Source organism: Erpetoichthys calabaricus, chromosome 18, assembly GCF_900747795.2.
Source record: "Erpetoichthys calabaricus chromosome 18, fErpCal1.3, whole genome shotgun sequence".
Taxonomy (NCBI): domain Eukaryota; kingdom Metazoa; phylum Chordata; class Cladistia; order Polypteriformes; family Polypteridae; genus Erpetoichthys; species Erpetoichthys calabaricus.
Window position 1 is genome coordinate 78,956,569 of NC_041411.2, and position 18,463 is coordinate 78,975,031.

The 18,463-nt window shown below is 41.8% G+C and overlaps 1 protein-coding gene across 2 annotated transcripts in view; it reads left to right on the forward strand.

Annotated features, from left to right (window-relative positions):
• Positions 1–18,463, forward strand: part of LOC127526206 (FYVE, RhoGEF and PH domain-containing protein 5-like) — a 189,316-nt gene that overhangs the window by 112,457 nt on the left and 58,396 nt on the right. For both annotated transcript variants that reach the window (XM_051920996.1, XM_051920998.1), the window contains exons 8-10: positions 9,993–10,080; positions 10,630–10,680; positions 15,071–15,129. In XM_051920996.1, the coding sequence (XP_051776956.1) occupies positions 9,993–10,080; positions 10,630–10,680; positions 15,071–15,129 (198 nt within the window). The remainder of the gene's footprint in view (positions 1–9,992; positions 10,081–10,629; positions 10,681–15,070; positions 15,130–18,463) is intronic.

Sequence of the window (18,463 nt, forward strand, 5' to 3'; positions counted from 1 at the left end):
AATGTACTGCATATAAATCTGAGGGAGGTGGGCAGCCCAAAGCTGTCCTTGGCTTTGCTGCCTATATTGCACTGGCTGTTGGGTGTCATAGGGTTCTGAAAATCAGGCATTTTGTTTCTCCTTTGAGACCAGAATTGTGCAGCCACGTTACAAACACTTCCTTGTCGACTGTTGGTCTGTGAAGATCTCGGAATAATAAGAAGAAGAACGAGTGAAACGTGTGGACCTCCAGTTGCTGCACTCTGTTTCCTGCACTTGATGCTCATCAGATGGTGCTGCTCTTCTTCTTCTTCTTTGTCTTCTTCTTCATCTTCGTCTTCACATAATGGTTTGTTTCATCCTGTCATTAGTCTCTGTGATTTGCTTGACGCTCAGCAGATGTCACTGCTGTTCTTTTTCTTTCCATCTTGTAATATGTTTCGCCTAATACTTTGCCCACGAGTACCTGTCTGTTTGTCAAGGTTGCTGCTACTTCAAATTTTTTGCATTTTCAGAACGTATCAGGTTATAAGCTTTTGATCAATGCCCAGATCAAGGTTCTAGCCCCAGTAATTCATACGTAATTGTGTGACAGATAGATAGATAGATACAGTAGATAGACCTAAAAGGCACTATATAAAAGATAGATAGATAGACCTAAAAGGCACTATATAAAAGATAGATAGATAGACCTAAAAGGCACTATATAAAACATAGATAGATAGATAGATACTTTATTAATCCCCAAGGGGAAATTCCCATACTCCAGCAGCAGCATACTGATAAAAACAATATTAATTAAAGAGTGATAAAAACACAGTGCAAGTTAAAAATTGCAAGGTGCAGACTGCGAGGCAGGTATACAGACAGTAACTTTGTATAATGTCAACGTTTACCCCCCCGGGTGGAACTGAAGAGTCGCTCAGTGTGGGGGAGGAACGATCTCCTCAGTCTGTCAGTGGAGCAGGACGGTGACAGCAGTCTGTCGCTGAAGCTGCTCCTCTGTCTGGAGATGATCCTGTTTAGTGGATGCAGTGGATTCTCCATGATTGACAGGAGTCTGCTCAGCGCCCGTCGCTCTGCCACAGATGTCAAACTGTCCAGCTCCGTGCCTACAATAGAGCCTGCCGTCCTCACCAGCTTGTCCAGGCGTGAGGCGTCCCTCTTCTTTATGCTGCCTCCCCAGCACACCACCGCGTAGAAGAGGGCGCTCGCCACAACCGTCTGATAGAACATCTGCAGCATCTTATTGCAGATGTTGAAGGACGCCAGCCTTCTAAAGAAGTATAGTCGGCTCTGTCCTCTCTTGCACAGAGCATCCGTATTGGCAGTCCAGTCCAATTTATCATCCAGCTGCACTCCCAGGTATTTATAGGTCTGCACCCTCTGCACACAGTCACCTCTGATGATCACGGGGTCCATGAGGGGTCTGGGCCTCCTAAAATCCACCACCAGCTCCTTGGTTTTGCTGGTGTTCAGGTGTAGGTGGTTTGAGTTGCACCATTTAACAAAGTCCTTGATTAGGTTCCTATACTCCTCCTCCTGCCCACTCCTGATGCAGCCCACGATAGCAGTGTCGTCAGTGAACTTTTGCACGTGGCAGAACTCCGAGTTGCATTGGAAGTCAGATGTATATAGGCTGAACAGGACCGGAGAAAGTGCGGTGCTCCTGTGCTGCTGACCACAATGTCAGACGTGCAGTTCTCAAGACGCACATACTGAGGTCTGTCTTTAAGATAGTCCATGATCCATTCCACCAGGTATGAGTCTACTCCCTTCTCTGTCAGCTTGTCCCTAAGGAGCAGAGGTTGGATGGTGTTGAAGGCACTAGAGAAGTCTAGAAACATAATTCTGGACACACTAGATGGACACACTAGCTATGCTACCCATCTAAGGTGGGTGGAAATCTAACTAATCTATTTAGACCTCAGCATTAATGTTGGCAGTGCACCATCTTTTGGAATGTACAGTATTTTCTAATGCCTTCGAATGTACAGTCCTCCAAACAGAAGGGGCGGAGTCAAATGTGGCACTTGGTGCCACTGCCCACCTACCAAGTTAGTTTAACTCTTTTAGGGCGGATGTCGACTTTTGTCAACAGCAGGGGCTGAGTGCAGATGTCAGGGGCAGAGTGCGATAATCAGATGTAAACGTTGACAAAACTCACCGTTGCATTGTAGGTAGACCCTCTTTGCTAGGAGGACTTTTAGACTCGACTTGACGTTGAATCCCTGCATGTGTGTGAGTAGCGTAGAGTAAACAACGTCTGGAATAGTATCGACATCGGGCGAGAGAGGGAAGCAAACTATTCTGCGCATTATTATTTATTTTTTTGGTTTTTGGGTAATTGTGCTAAATCGGACTCTGACTTATCAAACTCCGATTTTGATGCAAGCGATCTAGAAATTGGAAAATAAAAGACAGGTAGCTGGTTTTCTTTCAGCTTATGAGTGATAAGACAAACACGTATGTAATAAATATGTGAATTTACTTACGGTAGATGCTCATGGAACATAAAACACACTGAAATTTGTTGTAGAGAAATATTTTATGTTGATTTACTGAACCACTGCTTTGTGTGCTTTATAGAATGCTGAGTTTTCATTTGAAAAATATTCAGCCCTGGGAGAAAAGAAAAAAATAATTAGCCTTAAAAGAGTTAAAGTCGTCTCTGATGGAGAATCCCAGGGAATTGACGGGTAGAGGGGTCCTTTCAACAGATTGGCTGACTCAGCTGTGGAATGGCCAATAGGGGGAGGAAACTTGATGGCCGCGGTCTCCAGGACTCTGAACCAATCAGAATCCTCTTATGGGATATCATTGACTGTTGAATTCTGCTCTGCACTTGTAAAATTTCTATTGAGGATGACTTGTGTCCTGTTCTGTGTATTGCGTTGTATTGACCCCCTTTTTTTGACACCCACTGCATGCCCAACCTACCTGGGCTTTAACAGGCCCTGCCTCTTGACAGTCTAATACCCCACCCCAGCCTTGACTCTCAAAGAAGACTAGGAAAAACTCCCAAAAAAACCCTTGTAGGGAAAAAATGGAAGAAACCTCAGGAAAGGCAGTTCAAAGAGAGACCCCTTTCCAGGCAGGTTGGGCATTAAAAAGAAGGGGGGTCAATACAATACAATACAATACAATACACAGAACAGAACACAAGTAATCCTTAATACAGTATAAAAATAGAAAGATAGATACTTTATTAATCCCAAGGGGAAATTCACAAATATAAATATTACAAGTACAGAGCAGAAGTTAACAGTAGATGATATCACATAATATGAATGAAAATGTGGCTTGTAAAAATGGGTGGATGGCATGGACGATCATTTTGTTCAACTAGCTTCTCCTTAGATATTTTGACAAAGAGCTAGTGAGAAAAATCATTTCACCATTTAATAATCCATCAGTTTTTAAAATTAATTATATAGTACCTTTCAGTAGTGAATGCTATAGGTGCTTTGTGTAGGCAGATGTCTCATATTTTACAACTGTTGTCCTGGCTGGTTAAATGACTTGCACAGAGCCACCAATGTGAGTCAGCAGTGAGGATTGAATCCTGCAATCCTAGCTTCAGCCACTAGGGGGCCACACTGCCTCAGAGTCACACAAGTGGGAAAACCATTAGAAGCAGAAAAAGTAAATGGCGGCTTTCTAAGAGGTCTCACTTTCACCTTCTATAAAGGCAAGAGTCTGTAAAGAATGAAAGTGACCTGGAAAATGCTGAAAACAACAGTATTTGAATGGCGGATCAGAAAAGACATTAAAAGGCAGGCCTTGGACTGAAGTCCCTGGAGAGCACTAAGGGCGTCACGCCCTGAGCTCCAGACTGCCTGAGAGAGCTCAAGGGGGGAATGAGGATATGGAAATGGGACCAGCCCAACATTCTTCATGCCTTAAAATCTGGGGGTGGGGGAGGGGCGCCAAGGTCTTAAAAACAATGACGGGCTTAGCGCTCCGTGGTGTAGGGTGGGCTGCATCTCTCCTCTTTTTTAATTCAAACAACTTGAATGTTTATAGATCAGTTTAGTCCTCCTTTCTAAAACTGTGATGTTTAGCTACAGCAATAGTAATTAATGTGCTGCACATGTCAGTGTGGAAAGCTTTGCCCACACTGCCTATTAGCCTGGTCCCTTTGCTGGAATAGATAGATAGATGGATAGATAGGATGGATTGGAACATGGTGTGATTCTACAATGAAGCACTTGGCATAGTCGGCAGGATTTGCACTATGCATAGGTGGTCTTGCCACTAGATAGATAGATAGATAGAAACCTAGGATGGATTGGAACATGGTGTGATTCTACAATAAAGCACTTGGCATAGTTGGCAGGATTTGCACTGTGGAGAGTGAAATGCACTATATAATAGATAGATAAATAGATAGAGTGAAAGGCACTATTTAATAGATAGATAGATATGAAAGCCATTATACAATATATATAGATAGATAGATAGATACTTTATTAATCCCAAGGGGAAATTCACAATATATATGTATATATTGTGGTGGACTGCCAGGGCCCTTACCCGGCCAGGACGCCCTGACCATGGAAGGAATTGGGGAGAGAGTATTTTCAAAACTGGCAGAGGACAGCCTCCTTGGCTTCCCTCTAATAGATAGATAGTGTAGAAAGGCACTATATATGCGCCCGAGCCAACACAGATTCACACTGGAGGCACACGTATAAAATAAATAAACTTTTTATTTTCTTCAGCTGGAGGGCACGTCTTCCCCGTGTCCCCCAGCCACAATGCAGTCCCAAAAGCACCAATACACCAAAGTTAAACACTCTTCCTCTGCATCACCACAACTCCCAGGCAACCTTGTCCTCCTCCACCCAACTCTGGCTGCTGACTGGTGGTCGTTGGCCCCTTTTATAGCCCACCCGGAAGTGCTCCAGGTGCTTGATCACCCGTTTCCGGTTGCACTTCCAGGTGGGGCTGCAGATTCGTCCAGCCAGGCTCCGGGCCCCATACAGTACCCCTTGGTGGCCACCTCAGATCCCAACAGGGCTGTGGAGAACTCCATCTCCCATGGAGCCCTGCAGGAAGCTGAGGCACCGCTGAAACCCGGGGGGGTCGGTGGCCATCCAGCGTCCAGGGGGAGGTATTGTACCGTCCAGGGATGCTCCGCCTGAATATGCAGTGAAGGGGCGTCCCGACCAGGCATGGACCCCGGCCGTCTGCCACAATGGATAGATAGATAGATAGATAGATAGATAGATAGATAGATAGATAGATAGATAGATAGATAGATAGATAGATAGATAGATAGATAGATAGATAGATAGATAGATAGATACTTTATTAATCCCAATGGGAAATTCACATTCTTCAGCAGCAGCATACTGATACAATAAATAATATTAAATTAAAGAATGATAATAATGCAGGTGAAAAACAGACAATAACTATGTATAATGTTAAATGTTAACGTTTACCCCCCCCCGGGTGGAATTAAAGAGTCGCATAGTGTGATGGAGGAACGATCTCCTCAGTCTGTCGCTGAAGCTGCTCCTCTGTCTGGAGATGATCCTGTTCAGTGGATGCAGTGGATTCTCCATAATTGATAGGAGCCTGCTCAGCGCCCGTCGCTCTGCCACAGATGTCAAACTGTCCAGCTCCATGCCAACAATAGAGCTTGCCTTCCTCACCAGTTTGTCCAGGCGTGAGGCGTCTTTCCTCTTAATGCTGCCTCCCCAGCACACCACCGCGTAGAAGAAGGCGCTCGCCACAACTGTCTGATAGAACATCTGCAGCATCTTATTGCAGATGTTGAAGGAAGCCAGCCTTCTAAGGTAGTATAACCGGCTCTGTCTTTTCTTGCACAGCGCATCAGTATTGGCAGTCCAGTCTAATTTATCATCCAGCTGCACTCCCAGGTATTTATAGGTCTGCACCATCTGCACATAGTCACCTTTGATGATCACTGGGTCTATGAGGGGTCTGGGCCTCCTAAAATCCACCACCAGCTCCTTGGTTTTGCTGGTGTTCAGGTGTAGGTGGTTTGAGTCGCACCATTTAACAAAGTCCTTGATTAGGTTCCTATACTCCTCCTCCTGCCCACTCCTGATGCAGCCCACGATAGCAGTGTCGTCAGTGAACTTTTGCACGTGGCAGGACTCCGAGTTGTATTGGAAGTCCGATGTATATAGGCTGAACAGGACCGGAGAAAGTACAGTCCCCTGTGGCGCTCCTGTGTTGCTGACCACAATGTCAGATGTGCAGTTCCCGAGACGCACATACTGAGGTCTGTCTTTAAGATAGTCCACGATCCATGCCACCAGGTAAGAATCTACTCCCATCTCTGCCAGCTTGTCCCTAAGGAGCAGAGGTTGGATGGTGTTGAAGGCACTAGAGAAGTCCAGAAACATAATTCTTACAGCACCACTGCCTCTGTCCAAGTGAGAGAGGGATCGATGTAGCATGTAGATGATGGCATCCTCCGCTCCCACCTTCTCCTGATATGCAAACTGCAGAGGGTCAATATAGTCAATATAATGCAGATAGATACTGTCGATAGATAGATAGAGTAGTTGGCAGGATTAGATAGATAGATAGATAGATAGATAGATAGATAGATAGATAGATAGATAGATAGATAGATAGATAGATAGATAGATAGATAGATAGATAGATGCATTGGAGCGTGGTGTGATTCTAAAGTAAAGCACTTGGCATAGTTGATAGATAGGATATAACGGCTGCTGTATAATAGATAGGCAGACAAATCACTTCGTTGTAGTTGCTCAGCAATCTACACTCAATAACCCATAATGACGAGGTGAAAACCTGTTTTAAGAGCATTCTGCAAATTGATTAAAAGTCAAAAACTGAAATCTCCCATTCCTAAAAGTACTATAAGTTGATCCGTTAAGTCACAGGGAGCCAGTGGAGTCGAGTGAGGTGAGGTGTAACGTGGTCTGCATATCTCGGTGTGCACGATGATCCTGGATGGCAGAGTTTTGAATGAGGTGTAATCTGTGAAGGAGTTTATTTGGGATGCCAGAAAGACTGTTACTGTCCAGTCCAGTGGTCTATGCGAGAAGTACGTAAGACGCTGAGGTTGCGTCAAGGCAGGTTAAATTCTGGTAAGATTCCGAATGTGGTAGAAGGCAGTCCAGGGGTCATTACTTATAAATGGGTCAAAGGAGAGAGTGCTGTCCAGGATTACCCCGAGTAGAGAGGGGTATGGCACAGTCATCAGGAGAGGGTGAGAAACTGTTGTACTTAGCAAGCACTGAGTTAGAGCCTATGATCAATAATTCCGTTTTGCTGCTGTTAAGCTTTAAGAAACTGGTTGTCATTGTGGTTCTCGTGCCCTGATATTCATAAGTGAGGTTGTCTTCTGTTATAAGCAGCTCCAAAGCTACCACGTTAAATTTCTGTATATGAATTAAAGTGATTCTGATTTTGATGGCTGGAATAGACTCCAGCTGTTCTGTGAACCTGCCCAGGACAAATGGGTTAGGAAGATGGATGGATGTTATATGAAAAACAGTTTAGAACATGTTAGTGAATTACAGCAAGGTTAGAGACGTGAGGACCTGCACAAGACATGAAAACAGAGCTGAGTCAGTGGTCAGGTTACAGTAATGTCATTGAGGGGGGGCTGACAGTAAGTAGAGGGTGTGGCTGAGGGCGTGGCTGCTCTAGTGCACCACTTACACCAATGAGTGCGGAGCAAATGTTTGAGCCTTCTAACAACTGTGAGCACACAGCAGCAGCTTCTTGATGGTCCTGTCCCCACTGAGAGACATAAACCTTAATCTGACAGTTCCACCGAGATACTCAAAAGGTGGCTTTGTCTGCTTTGGCAAAAGTATTTCACCTTTACTTCTCATTTCATGTATTTATTCTAAACTGATCCGCCTTCTCCTCCTCCAGTAGTCGGGTATGTGCATACAGATAAAGGAAAGATAAGACAAGAGACTGCTTGTGACCCTTAGCCACCCCTCCTTCAATTGTTCGGGACCCTACAGCTTATTAGTTTATTTCCCATAGCAACGCTGCAATAGTTCAGTCAGCTGCTTTCAAGAAAAATCCCACTCCTGTTAACCCTTGAGTGTCCACTGGTAAGCAGCTTTAAAGGAATCATCATTTTGAAAAGCTTGTAAGTAAATTCTACCAAAGTAGAAGTGTAAGCTATGGTACTATCTAGCTTATACAAGGTACGCCAATCTGTCAGAACATTAAAAGCACTGCCAGGTGATGTGAATAACACTGATGATCTCGTTCCAAGGTGACTTGTTGCAAGCAGGAAAAATGGGCAAGTGCAAGGATCTGAGCGGCATTGACAAAGGCCACATTAGGATGGATAGATGGGGGGGTCAGAGGATCTCCAAAACAGCAGATCTTCTGGGGGTGTACTGGTCCTGCAGTGGTTACTACCTGCCTAAAGTGGTCTGAGGAAGGCCAACCAGTGAACTGGCAACAGTGTCATGGACACCCAAGGCTCACTGATGCACATAGGAAACAAAGGCTAGCCCACCTGGTCCAGTCTCACAGTAGAGCTACTGTGGCACAACCTGCTGACAAACGTAGTGCTGGCAACACCATCTATCCACAGTGCAAATCCTGCTGACTACGCCAAGTGCTTTATTGTAGAATCATATCATGCTCCAGTCCACCCTATCTATCTATCTATCTATCTATCTATCTATCTATCTATCTATCTATCTATCTATCTATCTATCTATCTATCTATCTATCTATCTATCTATCTATCTATCTATCTATCTATCTATCTATCTATCTATCTATCATGTAGCACCATTCTTATCAAAATTCTTCTCCTCACACTAAAGCTTTACATAACATGGCCCCAATCTACATCAATGGCCTCCTCCAACTTCATTCTCCTGTTTGTTCCCTGCAATCCTCATCTGCTGGTTTAATAAGTGTCCTGATTATTCACCTCAGGACTCAGGCCTTTTCTGTTGCTGCGCCCAAACTCTGAAACATTTTTTCCTCCCACTTCTGAAACTTGGACTCTATTACAAAGTTTAAAACTGCTTTGAAAGCCCATTTACTGAAATGGGCTTTTGTACCATGAGCCAACTGTTCTGTATGATTTCTGCTAGATAAATATGTAAAGGTGCTCTATGATAGATAGATAGATAGATAGATAGATAGATAGATAGATAGATAGATAGATAGATAGATAGATAGATAGATAGGAAAGGCACTATATAATAGATAGATATTAATTTATACTGTAGTAGATAGATAGATAGATAGATAGATAGATAGATAGATAGATAGATAGATAGATAGATAGATAGATAGATAGGAAAGGCACTATATAATAGATATTAATTTATAGTGTAGTAGGCAGGATTAGATAGATAGATAGATAGATAGATAGATAGATAGATAGATAGATAGATAGATAGATAGATAGATACTGTTTATCCTTTTACATCTTTCGTACTGTATATGTCTATCTAACTATATTTCATATTGTGCCTTTCATCTATCTATCATGTAATATCTCCTAATTGTCTGTTATATATTGCCTTCCATATCCATTTATCTATTATATAGTGCCCATCATGTCCACTTGTCTATGATATAAGTTCTCATATTTATGTGACTCAGTGGTTGGCACATCAGCTCCACAATCTGGGGTTCACCCCCAGGCCTTGGTCATTGTCTCTACGGGGTATGCCGGTTCAACTGGTTCCTTCCTGCTTTCTTTTCCTGCTGGTCTTGCAGATTTTCTCCTGCATTCCAAAGACAGGCTTGACAGCTCTAAATTGCTTACTATGTCCGGGGTCGGTTTTGAGTGAATGTACCCCTGCAATGGACTGTTGCCCCATCCAAATCAGGTTCTTGGCTTGCACATGACGTGCACGCCCCCGACCAGGATTAAGTGGGTTCCGTGATGGATGGATGGATGGATGCTATACATAACAATACTGCCCACTATATTGAGCACTTTAACTTAAAATAATAAACCCTGAAATAATTCTGCTCTCTTTGTTTTTTATCTTTTGGAGTAGCAAAGACCGAGTGGAGCCACCATTAACCTGAAACACCACCTGCTTAAAGTTGTAATCCGAATCCTGCAGTACTCCATGCTCCTTACAGGTGAGACAAGTGTTGGGTGACATTATAGGAGATGTGATATTTCTTGAGTTCGGATCATCTCACAGTAAAAAGTGAAAATTGAATGGGCTTATGAAAGGAAATAAAAGCAAAGGAGTGGAAGTGAATGACAACAAACCACATGTGCCCCCCCCCCCCCCCCCCAAACTTCAAGTGACTGGTGAACATTTCCAGTGGGGAATAACAGGCCAGGCTTTCATCTGGTTTGAGTCCTCCATAATAGACGTGAGCCTCAGACATTCCCAAGTGAGTATGACAGCAATATAGAAAAAGAGAGACCCCAGCATTCTAAATCCAAAAGCCCCCCTGGGATGCAAGCTTTTATAATTCTGGAGCTTGTCTTCAGACCATGATAGGTTGGGATTTTGAAAATCTTATTAGTGTTGAGTGAAGTTACAAGCAGTTTATACATGGGGGGGGAGGGCTGTATGCTTGCCTTTATAGTTTACTGGAACTGTTAGCTTAATAATGCCACTATAAAGATATTTACTGTATATAAGGAAAAATTAAGAATTCTTTCTTCTGTTTCAGATTATCTTAACAACCTTTCTCCAGACTCCAAAGAATATGAAGACACACAAGGTATCATATTAATACTGTGCATGTCTAGTATTCAGGCCCCATCACTTTCTACTCATTGTATTGCCATAGATTTAATTTTAAATGGATATTTTGTCATTTTGCCCATCAGTATTCACTCAGTGACCAATAATGACAAAGTGAGAACATGATTTTAGAAAAGTTTGCCGATTTATTTTAAATCAATAAATTAAAATCTCTCATTCATAGAAGTATTCAGGCACTTAATTCAACACTTTGTAGAAGCCCCTTTGGCAGCAATTACAGCTTCGAGTCTATCTGGCTAATGGCAACATCACCTGTCTAGAGCACAAATCCTGCTGACTACGCCAAGTGCATTGTTATAGAGTCACACCACAATTCATCCTAGGTTCCTATCTATCTATCTATCTATCTATCTATCTATCTATCTATCTATCTATCTATCTATCTATCTATCTATCTATCTATCTATCTATCTATCTATCTATCTATCTATCTATCTATCTATCTATCTATCTATCTATCTATCTATTTAATAGCAACACCACCTGTCTAGAGCACAAATCCTGCCGACTACACCAAGTGCATTGTTATAGAGTCACACCACAATTCATCCTAGGTTGCTATCTATCTATCTATCTATCTATCTATCTATCTATCTATCTATCTATCTATCTATCTATCTATCTATCTATCTATCTATCTATCTATCTATCTATCTATCTATTTAATAGCAACACCACCTGTCTAGAGCACAAATCCTGCCGACTACACCAAGTGCATTGTTATAGAGTCACACCACAATTCATCCTAGGTTGCTATCTATCTATCTATCTATCTATCTATCTATCTATCTATCTATCTATCTATCTATCTATCTATCTATCTATCTATCTATCTATCTATCTATCTATCTATCTATCTATCTATCTATTTAATAGCAACACCACCTGTCTAGAGCACAAATCCTGCCGACTACACCAAGTGCATTGTTATAGAGTCACACCACAATTCATCCTAGGTTGCTATCTATCTATCTATCTATCTATCTATCTATCTATCTATCTATCTATCTATCTATCTATCTATCTATCTATCTATCTATCTATCTATCTATCTATCTATCTATCTATCTATCTATCTATCTATCTATCTATCTATCTATCTATCTATCTATCTAATGGCAACACCATCTGTCTAGAGCACAAATCCTGCCAACTACACCAGGTGCTTTGTTATAGAGTCACACCACAATTCATCCTAGGTTGCTATCTATCTATCTATCTATCTATCTATCTATCTATCTATCTATCTATCTATCTATCTATCTATCTATCTATCTATCTATCTATCTATCTATCTATCTATCTATCTATCTATCTATCTATCTATCTATCTATCTATCTATCTATCTATCTATCTATCTATCTATCTATCTATCTATCATATAGCACCTTTCATATCCTATCAAGGCATTGTATTTAAAAAGCCATATGACAGGCTGGTGTCCCATCCAGGGTTGGTTCCCATTTCGCACACAAGAAGCTCCAGTCCTAAGACATATTGGACATAGATTTAACACAATAAGGAATGGATGGATGAATTGAATAATTAAGAAATATGTAGTGTTAATTTTATATGCCTTAATTTTTTGGGTGATTTTTCCCTTAAATATTGAAATCAGATATTTTAAGATTGTTCCCTAAGACATAAATAATGGAGAGTTTATAGGTTCACACATAGCCCACTGTGTTTCTTCACGCAGTAGATTGTACTTTATTTGTCCCACTGGGGACATTTTATTTTTGTACAGAAGCTCAAGAAATATTATAAGAAGCAAACACAACAACAACAACATCCCTCAGATACACACAAGAATGAGAAAAGAGACAAGAACGTCTGACTTGGCTAAAGATAAGCTGGCAGTCACAGAGTGGTATTAGAAAGGCTTATTGCCGTTTGCTATAAAGAAACCCAAGTCACGTTACTATACGTATGCTGTGTATATTTAGCAACATTTATGACTTATGGCAAATGGATTGAACTTTAAAAAAAATGTCAAACTTTATCTAAGACATGCAGATGAATAATGATGTGATTATATTTCTGAGACTTTACAATGTCCTATTTTTAAATTCAATACGAGGCTCAGGCAATGCCATATTTTATCTGAGGAGTTACTGCATGCACTGCTTTGTGCTTTAGAACAAGGCTGCCCGTTTCATAGCTGAACTGGCACTCGGTGAAGCCCAGAAAGCCCTTAAATGAAACAGCTCTGTGGGCAAGGCCAAACAAAGCTGGGATCTGTGCAATGCGTCCTTTTCAGAGTGATGTGAAGATATTTGTCAAGGTGGACACAAAGGACAACGTCCCCCTTTTTTGTATGCATCTGCATTTTTAAAATGTGCACAAACACATGGAAGTTGGCAGAATTTTCAATGCTTAATCTAGCACTAAATGTGGTGATGGTCGAAGGTGTACAGACTCTTACTTTACTGATGTTAGGCCAGTGCTACAGCGATTGACCAGGCACAGTGGATTCAGAAAGTCTTCTGACCCCTTCTCTTTTATTTTAAACAGATCCATTGGTCATCAATCTGCACTCAGTAATCCATAATGACAAAGTGAAGACATGTTTCAAGAAAATCTTGCAAATTGATTAAAACTGAACTCTCCCGTTCCTAGAAATATTCAGACCCTTTGGTGTGGCACTCAAAATTGTGCTCACGTGCTTCCTGTTTGCTTTAATTCACCTGGAGATGTTTCTTGAATGTGATCGGAGTCCACCTGTGGCAAACCGAACTAACTGGATGTTATTTAGGAAGGCAGACGTGTCCCTGTGTATAGAAGGGCCTACAATTCACACTGCAAGTCAGGAGAAAAAACAAAACATGAAGTTGAAGGAACTCTCTGTAGACCTCAGTGACCAAAATTATGGTGAGACATAGACCAGGGCAGGGGGATACAAGCGTTTGTAAAGGTTTGAATGTTTCCAGGACCTCAGTAATTGTGAAATGGAAGAAGTTTGGAACCACCAGGACTCTTCCTAGAGTTGGCTAACTGGTCAAATTATGAAGGCCCTTTGATCAGGGAGGTGACAAAGAACCCAATGCTGACTCTAACAGAGCTTCCAAAGTCTTCTGCTGAAATGGGAGAACCTGTCAGAAAGACAACCAACCTGAGCAACACTCCATCAATTGGGAGTGTATGGTAGAGTGACCGGACAGAAGCCACTCTTTAGTGAAAGGACTCTGAGAGCATCAGGAGAAAGATTCTCTGGTCTGATGAAACAAAAATTGAACTCTTTGGGTAAAACCCCAAGCACTGTGTCTGGTGAAGACCGGGATCTGCTCCTCACTTGAATAATACCATCCCTAAGGAGAAGCATGGTGGTGGCAGCATCAAGTTATGGGGGTGCAGGAACTGGGAGTCTGGTCAGAGTTAAGGGAAAGATGAATGAAGCCAAAAACAGAGACAACCTGCAAAGTGTGCATCACATCAGACTGGGACAAGGGTTGACATTTCAGCTTGACAATGACCTGAAGCATCCAGCCAAGGCAACGCCGGAGAGGCTTCAGGACAAGTGTCTGAGGGTCCTTCAGTGGTCCAGCCTTAAACTCCATAGAGCATGTGTGGAGAGACCTGAAGATGGCAGCTTAGAGATGCTTCCCATCCGGCCTAATGGAGCCTGAGAGGATCTGCCAGGAAGAATGGAACAAACTGCCCCAAATCCAGATGCCTGTAGAGACTTACCAAGAATACTTGAACCTGAAATATCTTCTAAAGGGTCTTCTACAAAGTACCAAATGAAGGGTCTGAACAGTTCTAGGAATTAAAGATTTCAGTTGCTTTATTTTTAGTCGATTTGCTGAACTTTCTGAAAATGTTTTCACATTGTCGTGATGGGTTATTGTGCAAAAATGGCAAATTTATCCAATTAAAATTAAATCTACGACATGAGAAATTATGCAGAAAGTGAAAGGTGTGAATACTCTCTGAATCCACTGCACGTGGGTGAGTCATGTTAAAATACCTATAAATCCATCCATCCTTCACAGCCAGCCAATGTCCATCACAGTAGCATAAGAAACAACCCTGGACGGTGCCCTAGTCCACCACATGGCACATTTTTAATGCCTTGACCGGGGAACATGAGCTCTGAAAACATTTTAAGAAAATCCGATTTCCACCGGACCGTCCCAGCAGACCATGTTCTTTATCAGTGTGAATGTCAGACAAGCAGTCCTTATAAACGTCAGAGCTCCTCAAGTACTCCAGTGTCTGAACAGCAAGGTCTCTTAAGTTTGCCTGCTGTCCCGCCACCAGAAGGCATCAGAAGGTGTCTTTGGTTGACATGATGGTACGTGCCAAAGCCCTGCAGACTCACATCTTTCTCTTCCTTCCCCTTCAGCTGCCTTGGCGATTGTCTCTGAAGTGGCGGACCGGGCCAATGACTGCATGAAACACGGGGTGAGTCTCCTGTTACACGTGTGTGTTTTATGTGATCTGTTAGAATTGGCCTTTAAAGTGTGTTAGTAGGGCAACCTACTGCAGGTGATGGTGTGGAGCTTCTTCGTGTTGGTTTGCTTATTACCGTGTAGTTTGTCTTGTAAATGTTAGGCTATTTTGCAATATATAAAAACCTGGCCTGCATATATTGTAGTCATCCAAGGGAATGACAGACTCAAACAAAAATTCATTTTGGGAAGCCATCCCCGGCCATCCCCGTTTATTTAACAGTCTGCACAAAAACAACTCTTGATGAGTTTAAAGGAAACCAAAAACTGAATAATGTGGCTGCTACGACAGGCTGTAATGCACAGGGTAGCGCTGACATACTTCTGGTGAAATCTCCGCCTGCTTCGTCTCTTCCATTACCCATAGTGCAGTTGTGATTTTTGTTTATTGGTAAGAATGTCCAAGATAAAGTAGTTTAAGTTTCCGTGTACAGATAGCTCTACAGCTGTGTACCTTTATGTCGAGCTTCCGGTAACTAAACAAGTCTACTTAGTGTTCTTACATTTCCCTCCGATGCGGAAATCCGTTCTAAATGAATCGTCGCCATCCGGAGAGAGAGTTTTACGGTTAGGTCCCCGTACCCGATGTTTGTAGCCGGCATTTTACAAAAAGAGGATTTCCGCCAGCCAGGGTCTGAGACAGGGTGGCGACTGTTGAAGAAGGGAGCGGCTCCTGAGTTGTTTGAGTGGAACAATCTCTCCATTTCACTTTCAAGACTGGAGGATTTGGGAGAGGAGAAAGTGACCCACAGAGATTTGACACACTGGACGAGGAGGAGGAGGATTAACACTAGAATCCCTGAAGCCTGCGAAAAAAGTCGTAATGCTGGGCCACCTTAAATTCCTTTGCACCTGCTCATCAGTGTCTCTTGTCGATCAGCACAGGCAGCCTGCTCACTCATCAAATTTAATGATTTTTCTTCTTTGGTTATCTTTTTCTTCTTCTTCTTTCGGATGCTCCCATTAGGGGTCGCCACAGTGGATCATCTTTTTCCATCTCTTCCTGTCCTCTCCATCTTGCTCTGTCACATTCATCACCTGCATGTCTTCTCTCACCACATCCATAACCCTTCTCTTAGTCTTTCCTCTTCTCCTCTTACCTGTCAGCTCTATCCTTAGCACCCTTCTCCCAATATACCCAACCGTCCAACCTGACCTGATCCTCTAATGTCCTCTTTTCTAATCTTGTCCATCCTCGTCAGACCCAATGCAAACCTTAACATCTTTAACTCTGCCACCTCCAGCTCTGTTTCCTGTGCCACCGTCTCCAGCCCATATAACATAGCTGGTCTCACTACCGTCCTGTAGACCTTCCCTTTCACTCTTGCTGATACCCGTCTGTCACAAATCACTGCTGACGCTCTTCTCCACCCACTCCACCGTGCCTGCACTCTCTTTTTCACCTCTCTTCCACACTCCCCAAACTCTATACTGTCGATCCCAAGTATTTAAAGTCTGTTACCGGTATGTGTGGATTGTATAAACTTGCGCGCGAATTTAATAAAAATAACTTTAACATACACCGGATTTTCTCATATCAGTATTCAGCTAAATGTTTGCAAGATAACATGCAGACTTTATCAAAATATAACAATATAATCTATTAAAAAAGTGCAGCACAATCTCTTCCACTCATGGCGTCGACAGCGATATAATAAACCAGTAATAAAATGTTGCTGCCCGTTCCACTACCAGACACATCCTGCACTGTTTCAACGAGGCCTACTGTAGCAAACTGAACCAAAGACTCAACTAAGAAACGACGATGGTAGGCTCTCTGGAGCGACAAGCCATCAGTTGTTCCCAAGTCAAAACAGAAGCCAACCCAGTGACTAATACCTATTTTAGGAAGGGATTATACTGCCGACCCTTCTCGGGCGATGAAGGTGGACTATGGAATGTTTTCAAAGACGTACCTGTACGGAATTTGACCGTGAAGAAGGATTTTAAAAGGGTTCCTTTTAGAAGCATCTCAAGTATATTGAAGAATATAACTTGACAAATCCGCTCGACCTCAAAAGCAGGGCTCCCTTAGGCGTGGGGTCTGGGGCGGTCGCCCCACTTGCCACCCCCAAACGCCACTCTTGTTCTGACACATGCACACATGCTATCTACACACCTTGCACACTAAATGGGATCATAACGTAGAAGTAATTGTGCAGAATGCAAAATACATTTAAGCTGTTGTAGGGTCAAATAATCGCTTGTGATCTGTAGTCAGAATGGCACAAATGGGTCTTATCAATTCTACACACTGGATGCGGCAGAGAGGCTGAGGAAAGAAAGAAAGAAAGAAAGAAAGAAAGAAAGAAAGAAAGAAAGAAAGAAAGAAAGAAAGAAAGAAAGAAAGAAAGAAAGAAACTACTAATATAGTCCAATCCATTGAGAAATGCTAGAAAGAAAGAAAGAAAGAAAGAAAGAAAGAAAGAAAGAAAGAAAGAAAGAAAGACTACTAATATAGTCCAATCCATTGAGAAATGCTAAATGCTAGAAAGAAAGACAACTAATATAGTCCAACCCATTGAGAAATGCTAGAAAGAAAGAAAGAAAGAAAGAAAGAAAGAAAGAAAGAAAGAAAGAAAGAAAGAAAGAAAGAAAGAAACTACTAATATAGTCCAATCCATTGAGAAATGCTAGAAAGAAAGAAAGAAAGAAAGAAAGAAAGAAAGAAAGAAAGAAAGAAAGAAAGAAAGAAACTACTAATATAGTCCAATCCATTGAGAAATGCTAAATGCTAGAAAGAAAGAAAGAAAGAAAGAAAGAAAGAAAGAAAGAAAGAAAGAAAGAAACTACTAATATAGTCCAATCCATTGAGAAATGCTAAATGCTAGAAAGAAAGAAAGAAAGAAAGAAAGAAAGAAAGAAAGAAAGAAAGAAAGAAAGAAAGAAAGAAACTACTAATATAGTCCAATCCATTGAGAAATGCTAGAAAGAAAGAAAGAAAGAAAGAAAGAAAGAAAGAAAGAAAGAAAGACTACTAATATAGTCCAATCCATTGAGAAATGCTAAATGCTAGAAAGAAAGAAAGAAAGAAAGAAAGAAAGAAAGAAAGAAACTACTAATATAGTCCAATCCATTGAGAAATGCTAGAAAGAAAGAAAGAAAGAAAGAAAGAAAGAAAGAAAGAAAGAAAGAAAGAAAGAAAGAAAGAAAGAAAGGACAACTAATATAGTCCAACCCATTGAGAGAAAGAGACTACTAATATAGTCCAATCCACTGAGAAATGCTAAATGCTAGAAAGAAAGAAAGAAAGAAAGAAAGAAAGAAAGAAAGAAAGAAAGAAAGAA